Source organism: Euwallacea similis, chromosome 24, assembly GCF_039881205.1.
Source record: "Euwallacea similis isolate ESF13 chromosome 24, ESF131.1, whole genome shotgun sequence".
In the NCBI taxonomy this organism is placed as follows: Eukaryota; Metazoa; Arthropoda; class Insecta; order Coleoptera; family Curculionidae; genus Euwallacea; species Euwallacea similis.
In genome coordinates this window covers 2511494-2535052 of record NC_089632.1, presented here as the reverse complement: position 1 = coordinate 2535052, position 23559 = coordinate 2511494, and the positions used below count along the sequence as shown (strand labels likewise).

General features: G+C 34.3%; 3 protein-coding genes across 4 annotated transcripts; 1 reads left to right on the top strand and 2 right to left on the bottom strand.

Annotated features, from left to right (window-relative positions):
- Positions 1-726: 726 nt before the first annotated feature.
- On the bottom strand, positions 727-7294 carry Rab3-GAP (Rab3 GTPase activating protein). The gene is made up of 14 exons (XM_066401957.1): positions 7060-7294; positions 6035-6286; positions 5737-5976; positions 5453-5683; positions 5174-5261; positions 4722-4971; positions 3821-4672; positions 3313-3724; positions 3029-3259; positions 1895-2335; positions 1571-1846; positions 1306-1519; positions 1047-1251; positions 727-994 (listed from the first exon to the last, which is right to left on the bottom strand). Exons 1-14 carry the CDS (start codon positions 7142-7144, stop codon positions 839-841), a joined length of 3933 nt encoding a protein of 1310 aa, XP_066258054.1. The 5' UTR covers positions 7145-7294; the 3' UTR covers positions 727-838.
- Positions 7295-7710: 416 nt separating this feature from the next.
- On the top strand, positions 7711-12924 carry LOC136416734 (NADPH-dependent diflavin oxidoreductase 1). 2 transcript variants are annotated; one of them, XM_066402064.1, is made up of 7 exons: positions 7711-7728; positions 8660-8944; positions 9022-9273; positions 9329-9485; positions 9534-10202; positions 10257-10480; positions 12582-12923. In XM_066402064.1, the coding sequence occupies exons 2-7, from the start codon at positions 8667-8669 to the stop codon at positions 12805-12807; spliced, it is 1806 nt and encodes a 601-aa protein (XP_066258161.1). In that variant the 5' UTR covers positions 7711-7728; positions 8660-8666; the 3' UTR covers positions 12808-12923. The 2 variants fall into 2 exon arrangements, with proteins under 2 accessions (XP_066258161.1, XP_066258162.1); XM_066402065.1 differs by lacking the exon at positions 7711-7728 and adding an exon at positions 7810-7893 and having other exon boundaries at positions 8775-8944; positions 12582-12924.
- A 674-nt stretch (positions 12925-13598) lies between these two features.
- On the bottom strand, positions 13599-23076 carry Ent2 (Equilibrative nucleoside transporter 2). The gene is made up of 10 exons (XM_066401976.1): positions 22710-23076; positions 17957-18108; positions 16720-16958; positions 16525-16664; positions 15380-15525; positions 14999-15231; positions 14765-14942; positions 14572-14696; positions 14309-14514; positions 13599-14250 (listed from the first exon to the last, which is right to left on the bottom strand). The coding sequence occupies exons 2-10, from the start codon at positions 18021-18023 to the stop codon at positions 14124-14126; spliced, it is 1461 nt and encodes a 486-aa protein (XP_066258073.1). The 5' UTR covers positions 18024-18108; positions 22710-23076; the 3' UTR covers positions 13599-14123.
- Positions 23077-23559: the final 483 nt, after the last annotated feature.

The window sequence follows — 23559 nt, the reverse complement described above, 5'->3', positions numbered from 1 at the left end:
GATTAGTATCGATTTCGCTTGTGCGGTCCTTCTCCCACTTTCACAATCCTTATGTTTTCACTTGAATTGATGATACTTATATATTTATGATAAAACGTTCATTTAGGCAGATCAAAGTGACGCTATTAGAACCTGAAGAAGCCAGCTGCATTCAAAATCGAGTTGCTTATTCTTATCATTTACTAGCACACTAACTTAAATACATTGCTCCTTCCAGTTAGTGTTCAAGGTAAGAGGTAATAGTAGTCGAATCACCAATATTACGTCATCGAGGATTTAGCTAAGTGATTTTTCTATGATAAATTTGGGTTGAGGGCTGAGTTTCTTCCTTACAATCAAAATTATTGTTATATATCTCGATGGCTTTACTGATTAGTCCAGGATAATATACACAGCCTATACCTACTAGTATATACTAGGAAGAATATATTTTCTTTGCTGCTCACCACTACACGCACACGTATATGTTATAGATAAGATATATAATCCGTTTCCGCATCAATTACCGTCGAGCAGCACGGTATATATATATAACTTCCTTCATTACCTAATTGTCTTCAGTAATATTCATTGGATATATGGACGAAAGGTCAGAAAAAAAAAATTTTGGACTATGGCTTTTAGACCCGGAAAACGTCTTAAAACATAATAATATACATTTATATCACAGTTTTGCTTTATATTTCTGAAATAGTACAAAGCTCTAATCAATGAAAAATAGTAACCTCAATGAACCATTTATTAAATAATCGTTCTATATAAGTAAATATTCAAAAATTGACTAAAGGTTTTATTGGATCATGTCAAACCTACAACACAGCCACCACTTCCACCTCTATTACTGAACATTAATATCCTGCAACGTTCTACATGCATCCACGACAAGTTCGGCCAGCTTAAGCAGTTCCCTTTCATTTGCACCTATGCAATCCAGCGCGTGTTTTGCTAGAGTTTTTATATTATTAAGATCGCTCGGCGAACACCAGGAACCGTTCTAATTAACATATCATCAATACGATATTGGATTGAAACACTCATTTACTTACCACAGACTCTATGTATCTGCTTAGTATTGGACTTAAAGCGGCGATATTCTCGCTTAAGTTAGGGGAAGACGAGAGGTATTGAGATAATCGATTGGCTGCGACTTTTAGCAGTTCTTCTCCTAATAAAGTGCGGTCGCTAACTGCAGGGATTAAGTCCTGGGCAATTAAGTCGTAGCCGCCTGTATAAAGTTGCGCAATTTGAAACCTAAAATACGGTTTGGAATCAATAATAAATTAAGTGAAACTCGACTGAAAATGCCTCCTAAGGCTGTCGACGCCCAAGTTCCAAATTCGGGCCAATGTCAGACATTTATCCATCCACTCGACATGCTCTTTGCAGTAAATCTGACCCTCTTCGTTCAGAGAAACAGTTTCTAAACTGGACGTAATAATTTTCCTTAAAAACTGATCTCTCGAGGAATTAGTCTTTATATCGGACTTGTTCCAGTTAATTTCCACTTGCCGTTGAAAATCTGCAATTTCACATTCAATAGTTGTAGCTTTAACTCTGGACTGTGTTTTACCAGTGAATAATAAGTTGATCAAAGACGCCTCAAAAAGGCTGTTAACAGGCTTGGAGTGCTTAACTGCGAATCTGGTCATCATATAGAGCACTAAGCATAACTGATAATGGAGATGGACTAAGTCAAAATCAACTTCCTTTTGGTTAATAGCAAGTTCTATCAAAGCCTGAGGGCCCTCATTCTCCCATATGACTTCAAACTTTAATTCCCGCTTTGTCAAACCGCAATCTCTTTGTAATACTTCCAAATACGAGTCCATAAATTCAACACAAATTCCTGGAAAACTAGTTTACACACAATACATGGGGTCTTAAAAGAACTTACCGATAAATGCCGCAATTTGCTTATCCGATAACCCAGTATCCTGTTGGCACAATCGGTCTTTCGGCAACTTTCCAACTTTATTGATCAACTTACTGCTACTCTCCACGACAATCTTTAAATGAGCGTTCCAAACTAACTGAAACAACCCCATTTTGACACTCGTGTCTGGCACCGAATTTAAGCATTTCAACGCAGCCCTTAAATTATCTATGATCGTAATCTCTTTACGCCAGGCTAACGCGTATTCCCAACACATATTCGCCAGCAAATTGCTGACCTCTAAACTATAAGGGAATTGTTCTTTTAATAGGTTCAAGTACTTGAATACGGCTTCGGATTTTACTTGGTCGATCGACTCTAAGTGCATACCTTCTGATATTTGATATGCGGTTATTTGATCTGTAAGGTCTTCTACAGGTGAATGCGTTTGCTCGTCATTACCTAAAGATTAAAATTTTAAGCTTTAACGCAATACAATAGGTGTTCAAAATTGGAAAGGCAAAGCTTTAATCATATTCCTATTAAAGAATAGTACTAGTTTGCTAAGTTTCTAAATCTGTAAGGACCTTTGCATCGACACAATAAGCTAAAAATGCTCAAAAATACTATTTCAATTCTGGTTGGTGAAGTAGGAAAAATCCAATAAACACTCAGAACTAAAACCTCATACTGTCAGTCCTAACAGACCTGGTGTAGGTGACAATCATGCTCTTCGCGAGTCAATAGAACTGAGATTGAATTCGTAATATAAAATTTAATCAACTAGATGAAGATTCAGTTTTGGAGCTTCCCAATATGGTGTTCCTGAAATAATTGCAATAACTTAGGCAAAATTCTTAAATACGATATCTCGCACTTTGACTTCGTCAAGGACGGTGTGTATTGCGATTAAAGGTTATTGCCATGTGTGTATCGAAGTTCTATTGAAACAACGTCTGGTTACCACTCTTAAGACTCTTAAAAACATTGAATAAACGGTTGACCTCAATTTTAGGGTATAGATACATCACTGATTATTGGAGATTCTAAATAGCAAACCAGTATTATTTTTCGACTTAAAATACTTGATTAAAAGCTTTGCATTACAATTCAGGATACCCTAATCGCATATCCAGGTAGTCGGTAGGTACCTACCTGTTTGATTATTCTTAAAAATAATCTCATTTATTGCAATATGATATGGGTCAACCCCACATGAAGTGAGCCACTGAGCGGTCAATTCGCTCACACACCCCTTGCCGCCTTCTAAAATATATTGCAGACTTACTGGAACTTTGCTATGAGTGAGGCAAGGCAACGAGGGAATCCGAATTGCAGGTTTGATTGACAAAATTATGCAAAGCATTGAGACATCTTCCAGCTTCCCTGCAAGACATTGATGGAGTAACAATGCAGTGCATAAGGTTTTTAAAGAATACCTATTAATAAAGACCACTGAACATTTTCCTGCGTCAGCACTTCAATGTTTTCCTCGTCGTGTTCAGCTTCATATTTTTGGACGACATTCTTACACAGAATCGCGGCCATTAGGGCCGAAAAAGGCCTGACGTTGTTTGCCAGTTTTTTTCTTATATTTTCCCAAAACAAGGATGTCTCGTCGTCGTCGCTGATTAAGACATCTTTGTCGGTGATTTTAATTAAGACGTTAATCGTTTTTAGGAAGTTGGACATATCGGCTTCTAGATTCAGAGTTATGTCCAAAGGCCTGTTCACCCAGAAATCGATCACTAAGTCAAAGAAGTCTTTTACTGGGAGGCCGCTTGATTTGAGGATCGTGGACAAGGTTTCAAAGTTATTTTTCTTGCCCAATATGTAGTTGCTAAAAATGATCTAAAACAGCTTTGAATATTAGTTGTTTGCTTGATACAAAGAAGTTAAATTCAAAGATACCTCTCTCAATAATTAAAAAATTTAACAAACACCTACCTCAGACGTCTTAAATTTCTGATGCTCTTCAATAGCAGACTTCAACGTGATAACTGTTTTTGTCAGCTCAAAACTGCTCAAAAAGTCCGAGCTACTAAAGGAGGTTTCATTTGAAAATCTCACGCGAGGAGTCTTCAAATCATTGTCGCTACTAGAAATTGCTAAGTCCAGTAGTTTTTGCAAGCCGCTTAAATCTCTAGGATTCAAATTTAACTTCCCATTCTCTGCCTCATTATAAGTAGCACTTTTTTCAGTCTCATCATTATCATCAGAGAACACATAGAGCTCCAAAATAGTTTTAACATTTTTACACATTATATCAAAAGTTGCAGCTTCGCTTTTGCCTGAGACATGGGATAGAAAATAGTTCACACACCTTAATGTTCCTTCAGGAGACATGTCTTTGCTACTGAGCAGTAATTCCAAGGTTTGCGTTTTAAGCTCAATTGTCTTTAATTCCGTACAAACATTGTAAATTTCACTTTCCAGGCATTCACCTGTTTTAATGCTCTGTCTTAGTTTCTTGTACAAGTAGATATCCTTGGCTCGAACGCTATTTTTTTCCGCCAATGCAAAGTGAAATGGCACCATTATCTCTCGTATTTGACCATCTTTGTCCAGGAAAATACAGGTAAATTGGCAAATGTACCGCGATTTTGTGGTAGTAGTAAATCCCATGAGACCATGAGTTATATACAAAAGTCTGCTGCATTTTGACGTGGAAAAAGTGGCGATTTTAGTGCCATGCTGAACGGTAAATATTTCTAAAGTTCCCTTTTTGGGGGAGTAAATCGCCAGAAATGTGGCAACTTTGTTACCTGGCCGATGCTTGGATCTTCTTTCATCTGGAACCTGTGATAATTTTGAGTGTGGTAATTGTGTAAGGAATGAAAGAATTTACTTGCAGGAATGCACACTGCGCCTCTCGATAACCTTTGAAAACTTTGAGCACTATTCCCTTATAGGAATCGACCAACAGCACTCTGCCTAGAGAATCAGACAGAGCTGCTAGTTTTTTCGTGGGAGATAGAACAATAGCTGTACAAGTACGTCGGAGATCCGATAGGCCAAAGCGAAGCCCCATATTATCCACAGGTTGCATAGCGATGGTTAACTCATTTTGCTCGTTTTTGGTGCCCGTTAGCCAACCTCTAAAAGCAATATTCAAAACAAATACAGAAAAGCATATAAAAAGATGTATTAAAAAGTCAAATTGTTAATATATTGTCAGCTTTAATTGTAAGATCATTTCATGGAAACTTTAAAATAAAGCTTGGATATTCATCAAATTTTTTATTTTCTTAATGATAAAGTTAATATTATATTAGTAATTTGGCCCTTCAAGTTACTTACGGCAATGCTGATTTTAATTTATTGGCCACTACTTTGGCAACATCACTGAACACTGGTTGATTGACACCTTCCAAGGCATAATGGTAGCCTATAAATAACATTTATCTACAACCGGTAAATGACATTTACGCGCTGATTCGAGTGCGGTAAGAAGTACATTACCGCATGGAGTATTATAATGACCAGTTAAGATGGGCAGTAATGTTACTATGCCGTACACTATTTTATTATTTAAAAAAAATACATAAGGAACAAGAACAAAATCATAAAAATCCTTGCCTAAAAAGGGCTTTGATCCTGCAGCCAATACCAAAGTACTATTAGGAGCAGTGCTTCTGTACTTCGCATCAAATCCGCCACAAATTGCAGCGGTTAACAGATGGTCAAATGTATTTGTCATATTGAGGCCTACCACAACCACATCATTAATCAAAGCTTGATCTTGAAAGCCCCATTTTCTAACATTAAGGGGCAATGGTTTGAACTCCACAGGACTGCCTTTTGCCTGAACTAAAAGATATTCTAACGATAATTTTTTCTAATATTTTTATGAGGATTTCTACCTCTGGCTAGTTGAGTTCTAAAGTGTCTTAAATTCTCAAAGAGTTGCTGCCCAATAACAACACAAATATTGCTCTGGTATTGTATGTACAATTCTTCAGGATGCAATTCTGGACACAAATCTGGTCTGGGATTGTGCTGGCTTTGGCACTTAATGCTTGTAATGTTTTCATTGTGGAATTGTTCTTCTAACAAGAGATCTCCATTGTCAGTGTAAAATCGAACATAACCAGAGTCAAAACCTGAATGAAATATTGAGCGAGATGTAGAATAATGTAAAACTCAATAAAATGAATATACCTAAAACTACACAAGTCCAATCAGGCCCCACATGGGAACTATTACTTTCACCCACAATGGGAAGACACAATATGTCCCTCACTTTATCATATGCATGAATTGAATCTGAAAAAACAGTTTGAAAGCTACTTGAAGCTGTCAAAGAATCCCATTTAGAATTCAAAACAACTAATCTTCTTTCATTGGCAAGTGCAATTAAGTCCCCAGTAGGGGATGCAGATATTTTGCAGGTATGCAACCAAAAATCGTTTCCTGAAAAAAAGATTTTACAAAGGGGATATGTTTGTGTATGTTGTTTACAAAGGTTGTTAACTAAGTATTAATTACATAGTTTTTATGATAGCTGTCATAATGGTACCATCACAAAAGATTAAAAACAAATGACATTGTATAAACAACATGATCATTGCTATTTTATTGTTATGCTGCTACTGTCTATTATTTTGCTTTAACTAGATAATTGAGAAATCGAAAGGACCCTCATGACAGTTAAGAAACTATCATGCTTACTCTCACTGTAGGTACCAGATGAACAGTATGTTAGTTGTCTTCTGTGTGTTATTATAACAATTGTCCTAACAATGTTTTATATGTAGACATAAAATTTTCATGATACAATTACAATAATACATAAGTAATAAGATAACTATCAAGAGAATACTTTAATGAAAATATTATCTTTATTAAAATGAGTCTTCACTCAAGTATAGTATACAAGGTTCTAGTATCTAGACTTCATCTTTTAGATCTCTAGAAGACCACCACCAACTAAAATACATTAATTGACCTTTCTTTTAAGTGATTGTGGACGTCTTTCAACAATACTAAAGTTGATTTCTTTAACACTTTATTTTTTAGAACTGATGCGATTTCCGGATATATGTTTACATGAACCTTAAAATTCTTATTTTGAACCAAAGAATATTGACTTTAATTTGTACCATATGTTTAGGAAACATTCCGAATATCTTTTGGTTTACGAGAATTTAAGTTGCTCCTATGCATTTTTTCAATTGAATTTTTACCTCTTTTATCATCAGTAGGAAATAGGCATCTTCGAATAGAGGGTATGTTTTGTATGGAAGCAGTAAGACGTATTTCACATGACATGGTGTAAAATCTAGTTTAACATTTAAATTTGCACATCCCAAAGGAGTCCTAATGGAGTTCTTGAAGTAATTTTTATTTTAAAACATAAAATCACACAATTCTAACAATAAACTTATTTAATATTGATAAATAAGTTATTTTCAAAACAAAAACATGTCACTGTCAGTATCCACATTCGTCATCAGATATCAGTGACAGCTGTTAAGGAGTACCGAGTAGTAGGAGTAATAACGATCAATTTTAACTCTATACTATCACTGCCTTCTACCCTTAACAACCCATCAGTCCCACCACTTTTGCTTCCTTGCAATTAAATGCAGATTATACAAACAAAAAACATGCCTGAAAACCTGGTATGAAAGTATGAAGTATGTGGTGTAGTGCAATGCGGTGTACTGTTTAACTTGTCAGAGCTGACCGTCAATCACAGCACAACATAACCTCAATTCCAAATTTGTAAACACAATCAGCTGTTTTACTTGGTATCGAGTGGTGCTTCTGGACCGTGAATGATGTTTCAGTGAGTAGTGTCCAGTGACCACCAACGAGTATTAATACCAAAGTTCAAAAGTTCAAATCTTTGTGTAGGTTAGTCCAGGTTATTTTTGTAATTATTTCATAAATAGTAGAAGTAGACTAGAACTCATTTTAGGCGATTTTGGCTGGCGAGTGATATATGTATGGTACTCTCAATTGATATGTTTCATCCTCATCCAATGAATGGAATGAGGAAAATATACCAATTTGAGGTAACAGATCCTTATCAATTGCCTTAGGTACTATAAAGAGCTTGAACAACATTGATACATTTTTTTTAACATTTAACTACTTAATCAGTTTGGTTGTCTTGTGTTATCTTAGATCTGCCTCAACTACAAGTATTGGGATCATGGTTCCTTAAAGAAGTAAAATGTTCCATTGAGTTTCCTAAAGTCATGGTTTTACATCATCTCACTAAGTAGAATCTGTCTCCTTCACTCAGAAATAGTGAACAGAAGAGATTTTAGATAAAAATGTTGCTGCATTTCAAGGGGACAATGTGAAGGATGGTATTCATTTTTGGTCAATTATTTCAATTTGTCAATCTTGTCTAGTCTATTATGGTTTTTTTATATATTAAACTAATTTTTGCCCATGTATTTATCAATTGCCGACTTCAACTGCACAGTCATATATGCCAAAATCAACATATAGATTTTTGGAGAATTCAAATTTCTAGTTATTTTGATATTTACAATATTTTTTGAACTAGAATTTGAGAATATTACATGTGTCATTGAAGAGAAACCTTGTTTCTATTGGTCTGTGGCTGTTTATGTAGATGAAGAGGAGGAATTCACAAATTTAACTGTTTGTTAACAAAACATGGCAGCCCTGTTACTGCCCCTTTAAAATCTTACTTAAAATGCAGCAACATTTATCTACATTTTATGGTCCTGAATTTCAAAACCAATTTAAAATTTAAAAGTTGGGGTAATTTTAAAATGTATAATCACATATACTTATTAGATACAGAAACAAAATGAGCTTTCAAAATGTAAAAATAACCATTCTCTATGGATCACAAACGGGAAATGCTCAAGATGTTGGAGAGAGACTATGGAGAGAATCCAAACGGTTTTATTTTCAGAGCTGTGTAAAACCGTTAAATGATTTTAACATTGCTCAAATAGCTCAAGAACGTTGTATTATTTTCATTTGCTCTACAACAGGCCAAGGTGAGGAACCAGATAACATGAAGATATTTTGGAAATTTTTATTGAAGAAAAGCTTACCAAAGGACTTCTTAAGTCAAATGAAGTAAGTATGGATTGACATTAGAAACTCAAATTTAAAACACGTACAGCAAACAATACAGCAATTAAATGCGTTTTTAGATTTGCTGTTCTTGGACTTGGTGACTCCAGCTATTCTAAATTTAATTTCGTGGCCAAACGTCTATATAAGAGGCTGTTACAGTTGGGTGGGGAACCGTTAATAGAGTTGGGTTTAGGGGACGATCAGCATGACTTTGGGTATGACGCAGTGACTGACCCATGGATGGAAAAGTTGTGGATTAAATTAAATGAAGTGTATCCGCTGCCCCTACATATTGCCCCTTTATCCGCAAATTTAGCTATTATACCTAGGTGAGCTTGTTATTTTCTATAGAGGACTAAACGGGTTTAAAATTTTTCATTTTAGGTGGACATCAGTACAAACAAAAAATGTTAATAATTTATTGGATGTACAGAATAATGTGAATAAATACCATTCTAATCTATACTCAACTGAAACGTGTGACCATTTGGACGCTGTCATTTTAGAGAATCGTTCTCAAACACACAAAACTCATTTCCAAGTAAGTGGTCCCTACTTTCCTATCGATCATTTTCTTATCTTATTTCAGGACGTTCGATTAATCAAATTTAAAACGAATGGTCAAAAATATGCTCCTGGTGATTTACTCGTCTTGCGGCCTAAGAATTTATCTTGGAAAATATTGGAATTTAAAAATATCTTAACGAAAAACGGAGTAAATATCAAAGATGAAACTGTGATCAATTTAAAGGAAAATGACCCAAACATGCCAGTGCCTGAAGTATTAAAGCGGAATGTCACCTTTAAACTACTCTGTGAAGAATATTTTGATCTTTTCTCCATACCAAGGAGGCACGTTTTTCAACTGCTCTCTCAGATAACTGACAGCGAACTTGAGAAGGAAAAATGTTTGGAATTTTGCTCTGGAGAAAGTCGTGAGGATATGTATGCATACACTACTCGCCCAAGGAGAAACATTGTAGAGGTATTAGATGATTTTCCTCATGCCACAAAAAACCTTACTCTGGATATTTTGTTTGAAATTCTTCCACCAATTAAACCAAGGGAATTTTCTATTGCCAGCAGTTTTAAGAGACAGAACAATGAGGTGCACCTCTTGGTAGCGGTCGTTAAATATAAAACCAACTTAGTCAAAGAGAGAATAGGTCTTTGCTCAAATTTCTTAGCAGACCTGAATCCAGGTGACCAGGTTTATGCTTGGCTAAAAGGCGGATCTTTTAAATTTCCTAGCAATTTGGTAGGTTCAACTGGAAGAATTTGTTAAGAAATAGTGAAACAATAAGTTTTCTAGGATGTTCCTGTTATTATGGTAGGTCCCGGAACGGGCGTGGCGCCATTTAGAAGTTTCATTCTTGAAATGTGTGAAAAGAATAAGAATCCCAAGAATTTGCTTCTGTTTTTCGGTTGTAGATATGAAGCCAAAGATTTCTTGTTCAAAGAAGAGTTTGTGTCCCTTAGAGATGACAGTCTGTTAACTTTAGTCTGCGCTTTTTCTAGAGACCAAAAAGAAAAAAGGTGGGTTAGTTATTAATTAAGAAGACTAAAACACTATTTTAAAGTTAGCTTATTGTTAAGAAACGACAATTTCGATCCTGGCATACCACTGCACCAGTCTTTCTTTCTTCGGCCAAATTTTTAAAGACTGTGTTAGAAACTCATCTCTCTATGGCCAACGGCTCCAAGTTTTCTGCGAGTAACTTCTCGTTAGCCACGGCTTCTATTATCTCAAAACTACGCAAAATTCTACATTTACACTATACAACACATTTATACAGATTAAGAGGAAACATAGGGATTGTGCAAGTGGAACCATTACCGCATAAGGTTCGATATGCCTCCGACAAAGGTCAAGGAAATGGGTGGACGTAGTTCGGCTAGTGTCTCCACTTCAATGTTTAGATTAATATTGACTTCGCTAACTTCGCAGCGAAATCGTTCCATTTTGTTTATCAATTGACCTCGAGAAAACAGCTAATGTCACCGACTGAATCTTGAACGTATCAAAATATCATAAACAAATATCAGTGAATTTAGATTATTTTATTCATTAATGACATACTTAAGTTATTCTATGATGAGGAAATGTACAATAATTTGTAAATAAGTAAAAATTTGAAACTAATTTATTCCATCACTAAAACTTATATAAGTAAAAATTCTAAAATAGGGAGAGATCTGATAGCACTCGACTGACTTCGCCTACTTTAACCGTTAGTCCTTCAACCCATTTGGTTGGTCTCTGTTGGAGGTATATTAAACCTTGTGCGATTCTTTTTCTACTCGTATAATCCCTATATTTCAACCGGTGATATCTGTAGGTCTTGTCGCGTTTGGATAACATGAAAATGGTGTAATATGGCATTACGACAAAATATTTTGTTGCATGTTTATTCCTACACAATTTTACAGTTTCATCTATACCTCTTGATCTGTATCGGGTGTTAGAATTTTGCAGTCTTGAGTGATGTTTTATAACTAACTTAAACTAATTTCGATAGTATCTGTTTAACAGAGTGAAAAAGTAACGTTATTTATAGCCGAATCGAAGACGAACCTTTCTAAATAACGAATGCCATTTCACACCACTAATTTCAGATATAAAATAGGTACACAACAAAACTTACATAAAATATATAATAAATAACAGTCACAGTATGTACCTGATCAAAGAAATTTTTAAACGTATAATATGTCTTTTCAATCAGGATGTTTCAATGCAATCTACGCTTAGAAAGTTTATAGTGCCTATAGTGAACCTGACAATTAACTCTCCGAATCAACCTGAACTGTATTCCACACGGCTGAATATCGTACAAAAAGTCGTAGTCTTGTTAAAATATATGGCTGTTTATGTAGGGTATCCCAGAAACAACGGTAGAAATAAGTATTGCATGTTTCAGAGTAAAGAAATTTCGGCAACTCGGTTAAACTTGTCCCATGCCAAAACTGTTCGTTTTCATTCTACAGGCTGTCAAAGTATTTTTTTAATTATGTAGACTAAATTGCTGCTGGTACGATGAATTCTTTAAAAATATCTGTTTTTTTTTAATTAATGTCGATAACTTCAATATTTTCACGAATTCTGATATTTTGGACTTTTCTACAAGGGTATTCTACAAAAAACTTGCATCGGTAACCGTTTTCGAGATAATTATTGTACCCAAAAACCCTACTAGCAGCAATTTAAAGTCTGTAAATCAAACAAGCTCGCAAGATTTACGCTCCAATTTACACAATTTAAAAAAATATATTGGCACTTTGTGGAATCAAAACAAGTTTCTGGGAGACCCTTTATACGTAAAATTTCCTTAAGAAGCTCACCGCCTTCTGCGTAACCAAACGCGTTTAATCTGGAGAGCGCCAGTAGCAATGAAACTTGTTTCCCGAAGAAACATATGATTGGATGTTTCTAAATTTACGACAAAAGCCGGCCAATTGCTCATAATTTCCAGAAATTTGTGCTGCTAAATTATCATTTATATGGCAAAAATGTTTTTTGCAGCTTGTGCGAATAATTTATGGAGATAGAATTTTAAAAACGTGTTATTTTTCTAACGAGTAAAAAGTGAAAACTGTTCATTTCTACATTGGTGTCATAAATATTAATTCTTTTCAGTTATGTTCAACATAAAATAAAGGAGAATGGAGAATTAGTTTGGAATGCTATAGAGAGAAATTGTTACATTTTCGTAGCCGGAAATTCCAAAAATATGCCCCAGCAAGTAAGAGAAGCGTTCGTAAGTGTTTGTGTGAATTATGGACGTCTCCAAGACTCTGAGGCAGTAAAGAAGATTGATTTAATGGTAAAACAAGGGCGATATCAAACAGAGTGTTGGTCGTAAATTCACTTAGTAGTTTTGTACAAATAAAAGCGAATTATTGAGTTTGTTATCGAATGGTGCTTTAATTTTGGGATCTGTTTCTTTGTCAACGGTGTTCATCCATTCTGCATGTGGGATTTGGTAGTTTCAGGTGTACTTTCATGTATCAGGTTTGAAAGATTTATTTCAATATTAAATTTTGAAATTATTTTTGAAAATCGTTTGTATCCCAGATATACATTATGGCTACAAAGCTAAAATATCCGCTGGTCAAAGCCATCATAGCAAGAGTGCATCCTGAGTGTAATAAAACTTTAATTTTATGAGTTCTTTTTAATTAGTTGGATGGACACTAATGCTGGTTAATCACTGAAAGGAAAAGAGTGGTACTGGCAGAAGAGAGGGCGTAATAAGCATTCCGTTTGCGACTTTTTCAAAAGGGATATGTTAGGGACGTTGACTCGAAATAAATTGCTAGAGTATGAAAAGTGCTAATGAATTTGCCGTGCGCCTGAAAAACTTGTTTTTCCAGCCACTTAATGAATTTTCATTATTCATTCGCTATTTGTACGTATAACGAATATTATTGCGCACAAGAAATGACTAATATTAAACGCTTTTGTCTCTGCAATCACATATCTTATCACTCATTAAATCCTGTTTTAAAAACGAATTAGCAGAAGGATTCTGATTCACATGCGATTGATGGGGTATTTGTGAAATTATGGGGATAAGGCGTCTCATAAAAACGCCACTATTGACTCATTTAATGGAGCAACGCAGTGGGTTATTTTGCAAAAAAAATTCCAATATTTTTATGTTAATGGACTTAGTATATTTTATATTTGCTAAATGTCATTTTCTCATGTAGGAACTTACAAAATTTGATTAAAAGACAAAATAATAAACCCATTTTACACTAAATTATACAAAGTAGTTTCAACACACAAGATTTTACTATTAATTAGGTACTAGCGTGTGGCGATTCTTAAAATGGACGCAGATTCGAAATTACTTTTATATTAAGTAATTGTTTAAATAACAGGGATTTGAATAACAAATAGTCGAGGAAAAAACTGTAGCAAATATTAGATGTTACTCTCAAGTCCGAGAGTTCATTAGTAGCAACCATGTTAAAAAAAATTGCTAAGCTCTAGAAAAAATTTTTCGAAAAACGCAAAGTTTACTTTTTCACAGAAAAAGAACTACAAAAACACGACCTTCAACAACTGGGATATAAAATAACAATTCGGTTAATTGGTATACAGGCAGTATTGGCGGCGTTATCGGAATTTTATTGAAAATTCCAACTCAGTGCTGTATACCTCGCACTTTTGTTACCAACCCACGTGAGTTATGAACCACGGCCACAAGAACGATATGAGAATACCTCCGAATATTCCGGATATTAAGGATGCACCTGCAAACATTCCCGCCACTGAAGCATATTGGCTTTCAACGGTGCTAAAGAAAAAACAATTAAATTATTAAGGAATAAACTCAAAACATTTGTTCTAAATACCTGGGGGTGTACATCATCGCGACAGAGCTGAAATATCCACTGGTAAAAGCCATCGTAGCTGCAACCGCCCAATAGACGTAATCGTTTGTAATGAAAACAGGTAAGACTCTGGTGATCTCATGAGGTGGTTGGTAGTTACAAAATAAATAGAACGGAATGTAGAGTAGTCGCAAGGTAGTTGGAATCCACAGGTACTTTTTAGAAGGCTGCAATGAGTTATATAATAGTATTTCAGCAGTTTTTCTTTAAACTTAAAAACTTACCCAAATATAAACATTTGTAAGTATATTACCAAGCACTGCAAACACGTTAAATGTCAGAAAACATAGCACTTGGGTATAGAGAAATTTTTCCTGGATGAAGAAATTTTTATCGCTGACTTTGATCGCTACAAAAATAAGTCGAAAACATGAGCTTCAAAAATTCATTTTTTCTTCAGAAGAAACTTAAAATTACCTGCGTGAATTGATGGGAAGACTGCTAAAGTAGCGAAAATAGTTATGAACACGTTATACATTTGAGGCCACGCCTTTTTCAGTATGTACAAATAAGGCGGTCTCTCTATCGTATTGTCTACAGTTTTCCTTTGTTCTTGCTGCTTTTTCTCCTTTAAATCGTAATGACGGTAGTACCTCTGTAAGTAAATTTCGTGTACTTAGAAGAACAGCATTTCGTCAATATTTCACTTACATTGAGAGGCAAAGCAAAATACGTATCAAATCCTATCAACAGAACGAATAAGGCAGTAATGAAATACCAAATGGCAGCCATTTTTTTGCTGGCGGATATATAATTCGAGGCGATACACACTATGGTGATGAAAGTACCGCAGATGTTGTTTCCTAAAATTACTGCCCCGATGTATTTTGGGGGCAGTTTTGCTGCCATTCCGTAAACTGTATTTTGGTATACTCCATTTGCCACTAAAAGCAGATACATTGACACATAAGTTTAAGAAATCTCCCTACAATATGCATAAATTTTGATTTTTTAGCATTGTAACACAACTAAAGGTCTTTTGAGGAAAATAACAATAAATCACAATCTTTCGTTTTTTTATTATATACTCACTGTTTAAGATGACGACGCTCAGCATTGTAATATAGAAAAATTCATAAGGCCACTGGCTGGTATTGACCATAGCTAGGGCTACGGTTATAATAAAGAGCATAATATTTATGGCTATACTCCACATTATTCTTAAAGTGAGGTCGCCCCTGAAAAGGGAAATACATTAAGGCCCTCATGTTTATTCCAATCATCAAATCAAAATTCATTATTTTTATTAACTGGGTCAGGATAATCAATTTTCAATCCTCCAGAACAGTAAAACATAAGTTCAAGATAGAAATAATCTATCATTTTCCTACATTTTGATATGTTTAAGATTTAAGCCCGGTATGCCTTTTGTTTGTGCCTAATCAAAGTCCAATTTTAAACAGCTTATAAAAGACATTAACTTACATTTTTAATGGTGGCAGTTTAATGAGAATATTCAGAGCAATTTTTTTTTATAATAAAAAAATAAACAAATTTAGGCTTTTTGGGATATGCGATTTCCTAAAAATTAGAGAAATTAAACATAATTTTCTTGCTTCTTGATATGTTTTACGTTTAGGTTATGTGTCGCGTTAGTAGCTATTTAATAAGGTATCGGCTAACCGAACGCATTGACTTTCCGTCGTTTAAATGATCACTAGAAATTTTCGCACTGACAATTGCTGGAATCTCGCTCAACAGCCGCCGCATCATCTACGATCACAGTTTAGGTTTTTTAGAGTAGCTATGTTTTATGTTCTTTATTTTTTGATTTTCTAATTTTGTGTGAGGGTGTTGTGTTTGGAATTTTTTACCTTGTGATAACACAAGCATGCTCTTTGGTCTTGCTTAAATAAGTGCTTGGCCATAATGACCAAGAGTGGCCACTGATTGCCACGTTTTATTTTGTTATTTTCTGTTTGTAATGTATTTGCTGTTATATACAATCTAATACACTTGATGCAAATGTAATCGTCGACAAAAAATTAAAATTAATTCAGCTCATCCACAAAGGGAATTTTGCCTCATTCTAAAATGAAATATAACCAGTATTTTTAAAAATTAGAATTGTAAGTTTTTGATGGAATTGTTATTCAAATCAGCTTATTTTTTTTGATTCACAATCGGACCAATACATTTAAATTAATGTAACAGTTCTAACATTGAAATACACTTACTTCAAAGGTACAAAAATATTAAACCAGTTGAAAATCACATTCGGAACTTGCGAGCAAAATGTTAAGATCTGCATGAAATTGCTCACATAAGGGAAATCGAAACCGATGTTGTCTTTTGCCAGTTTATGTTCAATGAAATACTAAAACAAATTAGATTTAAAGAATTTTAAACAAATATTTTTAAAATTAACCTACCGAAATTGCATTGATAAACATATTCCAAGGCAGCAGTGTGGCGATACCGTGTATCAAAAATATTATATATACGAATGAATACTTGTCGGGTGGTGTGCAAATCTGCAAACTGGCTTCATCCATTGTCAAGTTTTTGAAATTCAATTCGGCATCAGACAAATTGTTTTCCTCCCACGAAGGCTGCAATTTTACTGGTTTGTTTTGCAGTCGGGTAGTCTCATTACTTTCATCTCCAGAAACTAAAAGATAAAGGAATTATCATGAAAAAGCGTATATCGTTTTTTTGAATTATTACAAAAAGGAACTTCACTCTTGACATTCTGAGCCAACAAGTCAGTCACTGGTTTTTCACCTTTTTTAAACTGTTTGATAATATTTTTAAATTACAAAAACTGAACCATTGTAGAGAAAAATGAAAGAATTACTTCAGATTTATAGCCTCAATTTAATGCAAACTTTACGTTGAGTAACCGTTGCTTTTTTTATCGTTGATAAAGGAAGATACCAATTCTAATAAGCAGCCCAAAGGAAGTCCGAAGGAAAGGATTTAATACCATAATACCTCGATCTGACCATTTGAAGTCGATAACCCCAGATAGGCCAGCGAAGCTTTATCACTCCTATGTCTATCAGACACACTGTTTACTTTCCTTTTACAAAAACATATTACGCTTTAGATAATTTGGTAATTTATTGCCAACTTTCTCATGTCAAAAGTGCTTTATGCTAACAATAATCTGCTTTTGATCAATATTGGTTGGGGAAACTATTTCCGTCTCTACTTTTACGACTGTTTGTAACTATTATGGACGCCTTTACGAATTTGACTGGTAAGCAAGTACCAAGGTCTTAGCGTCAATGTACCCACTCTTCTGCAAAGGTTGGTAAAAGTGTCGAAAATACCAAGGTACCGAGCTCCCGGGCGAGGTTCTCTGTTATGGTCATATTTTTAGGCACCAGACGAGAAAATCATGATTCAAATCAGTTAATATCACTGCGCCTTTTACATAAGTATACTGAAAAAATGTTGCCTTAGGCAACTATTACTTAAGGTATTGGATTTTTTAAAGTAACTTTAGATTAGAAATTCGTTAGAAAATCGTACTATTTTCAGTAGAGTGACGTCCTGGCGAATTAGGTGAATGAGGTGTTCTATGTTCTAATTACCTTGGTACATGTAATTGCTTTATTACCGCTGTTCCCAATTAATTTAATATAAAATAAATGCTTATCTTACCTAGTTTCTGTTGTATGGTGCCCCCTAGTTTCTCATTATATAGTAAGTCTCTTTCTCTGTACGTCATCTTGCTCCCAAATAATAATCAGTCTTCTTGGATTGTTTGTCGACTAATTATTCATATCATAATAACAGCAGAATGCAATCAGTTCCTGAAATTAGATATTTTTCAGATATGAAAAATATGTATGTTGAGGTAGATGTTAAGGATATTGTAGATAAGACTATTTCATATACACTATAAACTAAACATTGCTAGGGTAGCAATGAATATATTTTTCAACAAAAATGAAATATATCCAAACAACAAAATTCAGCCAATGGAACTAACAAGATGCAATAGCATGCCCAATTCGGCTGATTAACCAAAACTACCTACATAACTTCATGTTTGATTGAGAACAATTAAAACGAAAGAGCCCCCCCCTATTAATAATATCATAAAAATTACCTAAAATTTGATAAATTAGGGTACAATAAGTAATATATTTATATATAGTAATGTAATATACTTAGGATGTTTTACCTAATAATTTTTTTGCTGCTAAGGTGCAAGTTAGCACTTGCTTTGTTTATTAATTAGCAACGGAGGCTCCAAACTGCCTATCCGGCACAAAAATGTCCACGAACTAATTAAATATTATCTTCAGTAATAAAATAGCAGATTATTAAATTAGATTAATGAGCACCAAGGAAATAATATCATGAGACAAACATTCCTGAGCTTCGATAATTACAGGTTTAGGTGATAGGTAAAGCTCATTGTAAAATGGGATAAAATTGATTCCGTTGTTTGCCTAACGTTTGTTACTACATATCTAGTAATTATGTATTGCAACGTAAAGTAATATAGCATCAACAGCGTTTTTAATTGGCGACTCCACCAATTTTTCAATCGCAAAATTTGAACTTCGCTTTTATTTTATTGTATGGCATTATGGGCAGATATTTCGATAGTTCCTCTTTGTAGCAAATTTAATAAATTTTTAGGTTAGGTAAGTTAGAAATTTCGAAAATTTGAAAAAAATTTAGCTTGAATTCATATGGTTAACGAACTTTGGGCCCACTAGTTAACACCCATGCGAAGTATGCCTACCTAGTCTTATACATATACTGAACTTCTGAAACATTGAACCTTATAGGTTTTTCAGCTCCTCTGGTAAAGTATTGAAGAAATTTATGCCCCATTAGTTAGGGTTACTTTGAGATACATTATTTAGTGCTTGAATGTAGGATTATTACTTAAAACTCTGGTAAATATATAATAATGGAAAAGTAAGGATGTTAAAGATGCTATAGGCTTATGTGCTAGCATTATTTGTATCCTGCAGATGATCAAGAATTAAAATTGCCCTTATTCAATTGACCCAAAATGTTTCCCCTTCAAAACATTCTTTAACTTTGGGAAAAGAAAAAAGTCACTGGGGGCCAAATTGGGACTGTAGGGAGGGTGGGGGAGAACGAGAATTGATTTTGTTATGAGGAACTCCCGCACGAGTAAAGACGGGTGACTGGGAGCATTGTCGTGATGCAGGATCCACCTGTTCGAAATGGCACGGCACACACGACGAATCCTCTTTCGCAATCGATCCAGCACATCTCGGTAGAATATTTGATTAACAGTGGTTCCCGGAGGTACAAATTTCTTGTGGAAATGGAACAGGTGGATCCTGCATCACGACAATGCTCCCAGCCACTCGTTTTTATTCGTGTGAGGATTTCTCATAACAAAATCGATTCTCGTTCTCCTTCACCCTCCCTACAGTCCCGATTTGGCCTCCAGTGACTTTTTTCTTTTCCTAAAGTTAAAAAATATTTTGAAGGGAAAACATTTTGAGTTAATTGAAAACATTCAACAAGCCGTGACCGATGCCTTGAACAACCTTACGGAAAATGACTTCCAACATTGCTACGAGGAGTGGCAATGTTGATAGGAAGATTTGAGTGGTTGGGTGGAGGGTTGGAGACGTTGTGTACCTTCTCAAGGGTTCTATTTTGAAGTCGACCATATTAGTTTGTAATTTTTAAAAACATGAGTCTCATTATTTTACGGACCGACCGCGTATCGTCGGCGAAATCGCAAAACCAACTAACAAAAATTAAAAAATGACAACAAATGCTAAAACTTTTAAATGCACATATTCAAAATTAAGTGTCTAAATGATAAAATAAATGAGTCAGCAAAAACAAGTATCTAACAATTCGCCATGTGATTTACTTCTCAAATTGTTGTTATATTCAATTTTTAATGGGTAAGTACATTATTTTATTTAAACCAAATATAAAAACTATTAAATTAATGTTAGACAATATATTATTAACATCTTTGTGAATATGCAGTATTCGCAGAACAAAAATACCTTAATAATCGTTTTAAAAAAATACAATGCAATTACGTGTTTTTGCAAATTACAATTCTGAAACATTTTTACTTGTATTTGCAGATACTTGTTTGTAACATAACACGGGATAAAAGTGTATGTTTCATCTTCAATCAAGACAGCAACTATCGATGTCCTAAAAACGATAATTCTAGTCGTCTACTAACTTTTGAATATTACCTAAAAAAGGAGTTGAAAATCTCCGGATATGCAAGGAGATATTTTTTAATATTTTAGATTTAAAGGAATGGATGGTAAAAAACTGGGTAGTTCAAGCAACAAATAATAATGTGAGTGATAGCAACGATATAGCTATACCCAGCAATTCAAAATTACCCGTAGAAATAAAAAAAGCATTGGAAATGCTAAACAGATTTTTAGACGAATTTCCCAAGCTAGAATCATACTATTGCAGACAATCAACCCAAAGCTGTACTTGGAACTATTTTTTCAAACAAAGGCTGATATTTTCCGGTTATATAAAGAATATTGGATACTAATGATGCCAAAGCACTAAGTTTAGCTCATTTTAAAAACCAAATGGAAATCAAAAATATATTTATTCACAAACCAAGGAAAGACTAATGTGATATGTGTATTGGATATAGGACCAAAAATATATTGTAATTTTTGCTAGAACATTACAGTAGCCACATAAAAAGAAAGGAGGGAGCAAGAAAAGAGAAAGAAACAAAGAATTAGCAATGAAAAAGTAAAATAAAGAGATTGCAGTTTTAATTATGGACCTCCAGTCTGTGAAGCTTGCGTCTGTACTTTAAGCTTCCGCTATTTACTACAAAACTAAGTTATGGGTGCACAATTTTACTATATTTGAGTTAATTGACAAAGAAGTCCCTTGTTATTTATGGCACGAAGCTAAAGGTGGTCTTGAAGCTAACATTTTTGCAATGCCGATTACCAAACATTTTTCCAGTCTTATGGATAAAAATCCACATATAAAAACTATCATACTTTATAGCAATGGCTGCGGTTATCAAAACCGTAATTGCACGTTGAGTAATTCTTTATACCACTTTGCTAACGAAGAGAATGTCATTATAATTAAAAAATTTTTAGAAAAAGGACATACTCAAATGGAAGTAGACAGTGTACACAATTTGATAGAGAGAAAACTAAAAAATAAAGATAATAAACTTCCATTTGATTATATCGAAATTTGCAAGAAGGCTCACTTAAAGCAACCTTTTGAAGTAAAATTCTTAGATCACATGTGGTTTCCAGATTACTCAAAGTTGTGATATTACAGCAGTGTTAGACCTGGCAGGAAAACGACTGATTGACATGTGAACGACATAAAATGACTCAAACACCAAAAAAATATTGGAATCTCATTTAAGAGTCATTATTCTGATGATTGGACTATCTTACCTCCAAGGTGTAAGACTATAAACGGACAGATTAGCCAGTTATACAAATTTCGTATAGAAATAAAAGAACAAAAATATCAACATCTACAACAACTTAAAACTGTCTTACTCTTAGATGTACACGAATTTTATAACTCATTATCTCACTAAATGAATATTAGATTATAGCTAATTGCATTTATATGTGTTTTGCTTACTACTTTTTTGTGTTTATTTTGAGAAAGAATATCTTTTATTTTTTGTGCTTTTGACATTAAACAAATATTTTTAAACAATTTAGTATAAATGTAAACCCCATTAACCAGTGTTTGTGCACTAAATCCAAATATCAAAACCAAGTATCTAACATTGAACACAAAAACCAACAAATTATTTACTAATTACTGTACAGATGCTAAGATAAGTCTCAAGTAGTTGGCAAATATTTTCCAATAAATCAGAATGATTAATCCAAAAACATAAAGTTTTTGGAGTTTCATGAAAATTTTGGTTTTTGTGGTTACCTGGTTTTGCGGTTTCGCCGACGATATGCTAATTACTTGATTGAACTAGAAATTCTATGTAAAAAAGCCATTACTGATCTAATCATGTCTTCCTTTCCCTTACAAATAGTCCCACACATTTATAATTGGGGTCAATGACCTAATTAAGTATTGAAAGGGCTTTTTTCACTGTTAATGGACAAAAAGTTTATTAGATACATTCTCAAATCTTCAAACACATTAAAGCTCAAGTTTAAGTCACTTTCAATTGGTTGAAGAGTGGGAAATACCACAGGGGCACTTTGTATGGAGGTTGAGAGCAAATACTGCTCTTACTAAAGCTCGAGCTAAGACTGCTACTCTATAAGGTGACAATACTATGCTATTAAAAAGTGCTATCATGCAGCAAGTATACTCTTGCGAAATGCTCTATGTCTCTCTCCAAGTGATGGCTTAACCAACACTTGAAAAATGTGTATCCTGAATGTATTGTATAACTTACCTCAACACTAATCAACTGCAAGTCGGATTTTCACTGCGTTCTATCTCTTGAAAATTACGAAAGCATGGTAAGCTACTCATACACGTGACTGACTACACTTGAACGAGTGATCGGACTAAATAGCGATAGTGGAGTGTTTGAAAACAAACTCCGTACTGATAAATTTAATAGAGTTCAGTTACGAGCTAATGGTAGCAATTAACCTGAACTAACCTAGCACGACTTTTACGCCTATATTAATGAACTAACTTAAATATCTTAATAAAACGTTCCTGCGTTCCCTAGATCTGTACTTATTATTTTATTATTATTCATCATCAATATGAATACATTTTTACGAAAGAAAGTGATTAGACACTTCAAGTGACTACGTCTACGTTAACGTAAGGACATCTGCGCATGAGCAGTATGCCGATTCTCACGTGTAATGTATACTTTGATTTTGGTTTTATGGGTGTACCTTACGTAACGATAAGTTTGCGGATGTATCATACGCTAACCAAAAGCCGTAAACGGCCGAAATCGAGTGAATACGAGGGAAAGACAAGATATGCCTATAACGTCACCGAATTCGTTAATTTCGGTTTTTTCAAGTTGTAAATATATCAAGGCAACAGTTTGTTTGGGTTTGGTTAAATTTTCATCGTGTTACAAGAACATTAAAAACATCCAATCAAATCGGTATTTGACAGTTACAGATTCAATTCTTTACGTCACCCATTTTAACATTTATATGTTTACATTCTTTGCCCAAGTTTCGTTAAGAATTAACGTAACTATATCTTACGGTATGTACCGCACTATAAATGTCTAGTGCAGGAAATAGAACGGAAGCTAAAACAATATTGAC

What these genes read in the sequence shown, in the direction of transcription:
- Rab3-GAP (XM_066401957.1), bottom strand. Translation starts at nt 7,144, where the DNA reads ATGTCATGTGAAATACGTCTTACTGCTTCCATACAAAACATACCCTCT. An exon ending in GCAAATTGCGGCATTTATCG is followed by an intron (nt 1,847 to 1,894) that starts GTAAGTTCTTTT and finishes CTAGTTTTCCAG; the next exon opens with GAATTTGTGTTGAATTTATG. An exon ending in GCAGATACATAGAGTCTGTG is followed by an intron (nt 995 to 1,046) that starts GTAAGTAAATGA and finishes TATGTTAATTAG; the next exon opens with AACGGTTCCTGGTGTTCGCC.
- LOC136416734 (XM_066402064.1), top strand. Translation starts at nt 8,667, where the DNA reads ATGAGCTTTCAAAATGTAAAAATAACCATTCTCTATGGATCACAAACG. An exon ending in GACTTCTTAAGTCAAATGAA is followed by an intron (nt 8,945 to 9,021) that starts GTAAGTATGGAT and finishes ATGCGTTTTTAG; the next exon opens with ATTTGCTGTTCTTGGACTTG. An exon ending in AGAGACCAAAAAGAAAAAAG is followed by an intron (nt 10,481 to 12,581) that starts GTGGGTTAGTTA and finishes AATTCTTTTCAG; the next exon opens with TTATGTTCAACATAAAATAA.
- Ent2 (XM_066401976.1), bottom strand. Translation starts at nt 18,023, where the DNA reads ATGACGTACAGAGAAAGAGACTTACTATATAATGAGAAACTAGGGGGC. An exon ending in CTTCCCATCAATTCACGCAG is followed by an intron (nt 14,697 to 14,764) that starts GTAATTTTAAGT and finishes TTATTTTTGTAG; the next exon opens with CGATCAAAGTCAGCGATAAA. An exon ending in TTACAAATGTTTATATTTGG is followed by an intron (nt 14,515 to 14,571) that starts GTAAGTTTTTAA and finishes AACTCATTGCAG; the next exon opens with CCTTCTAAAAAGTACCTGTG.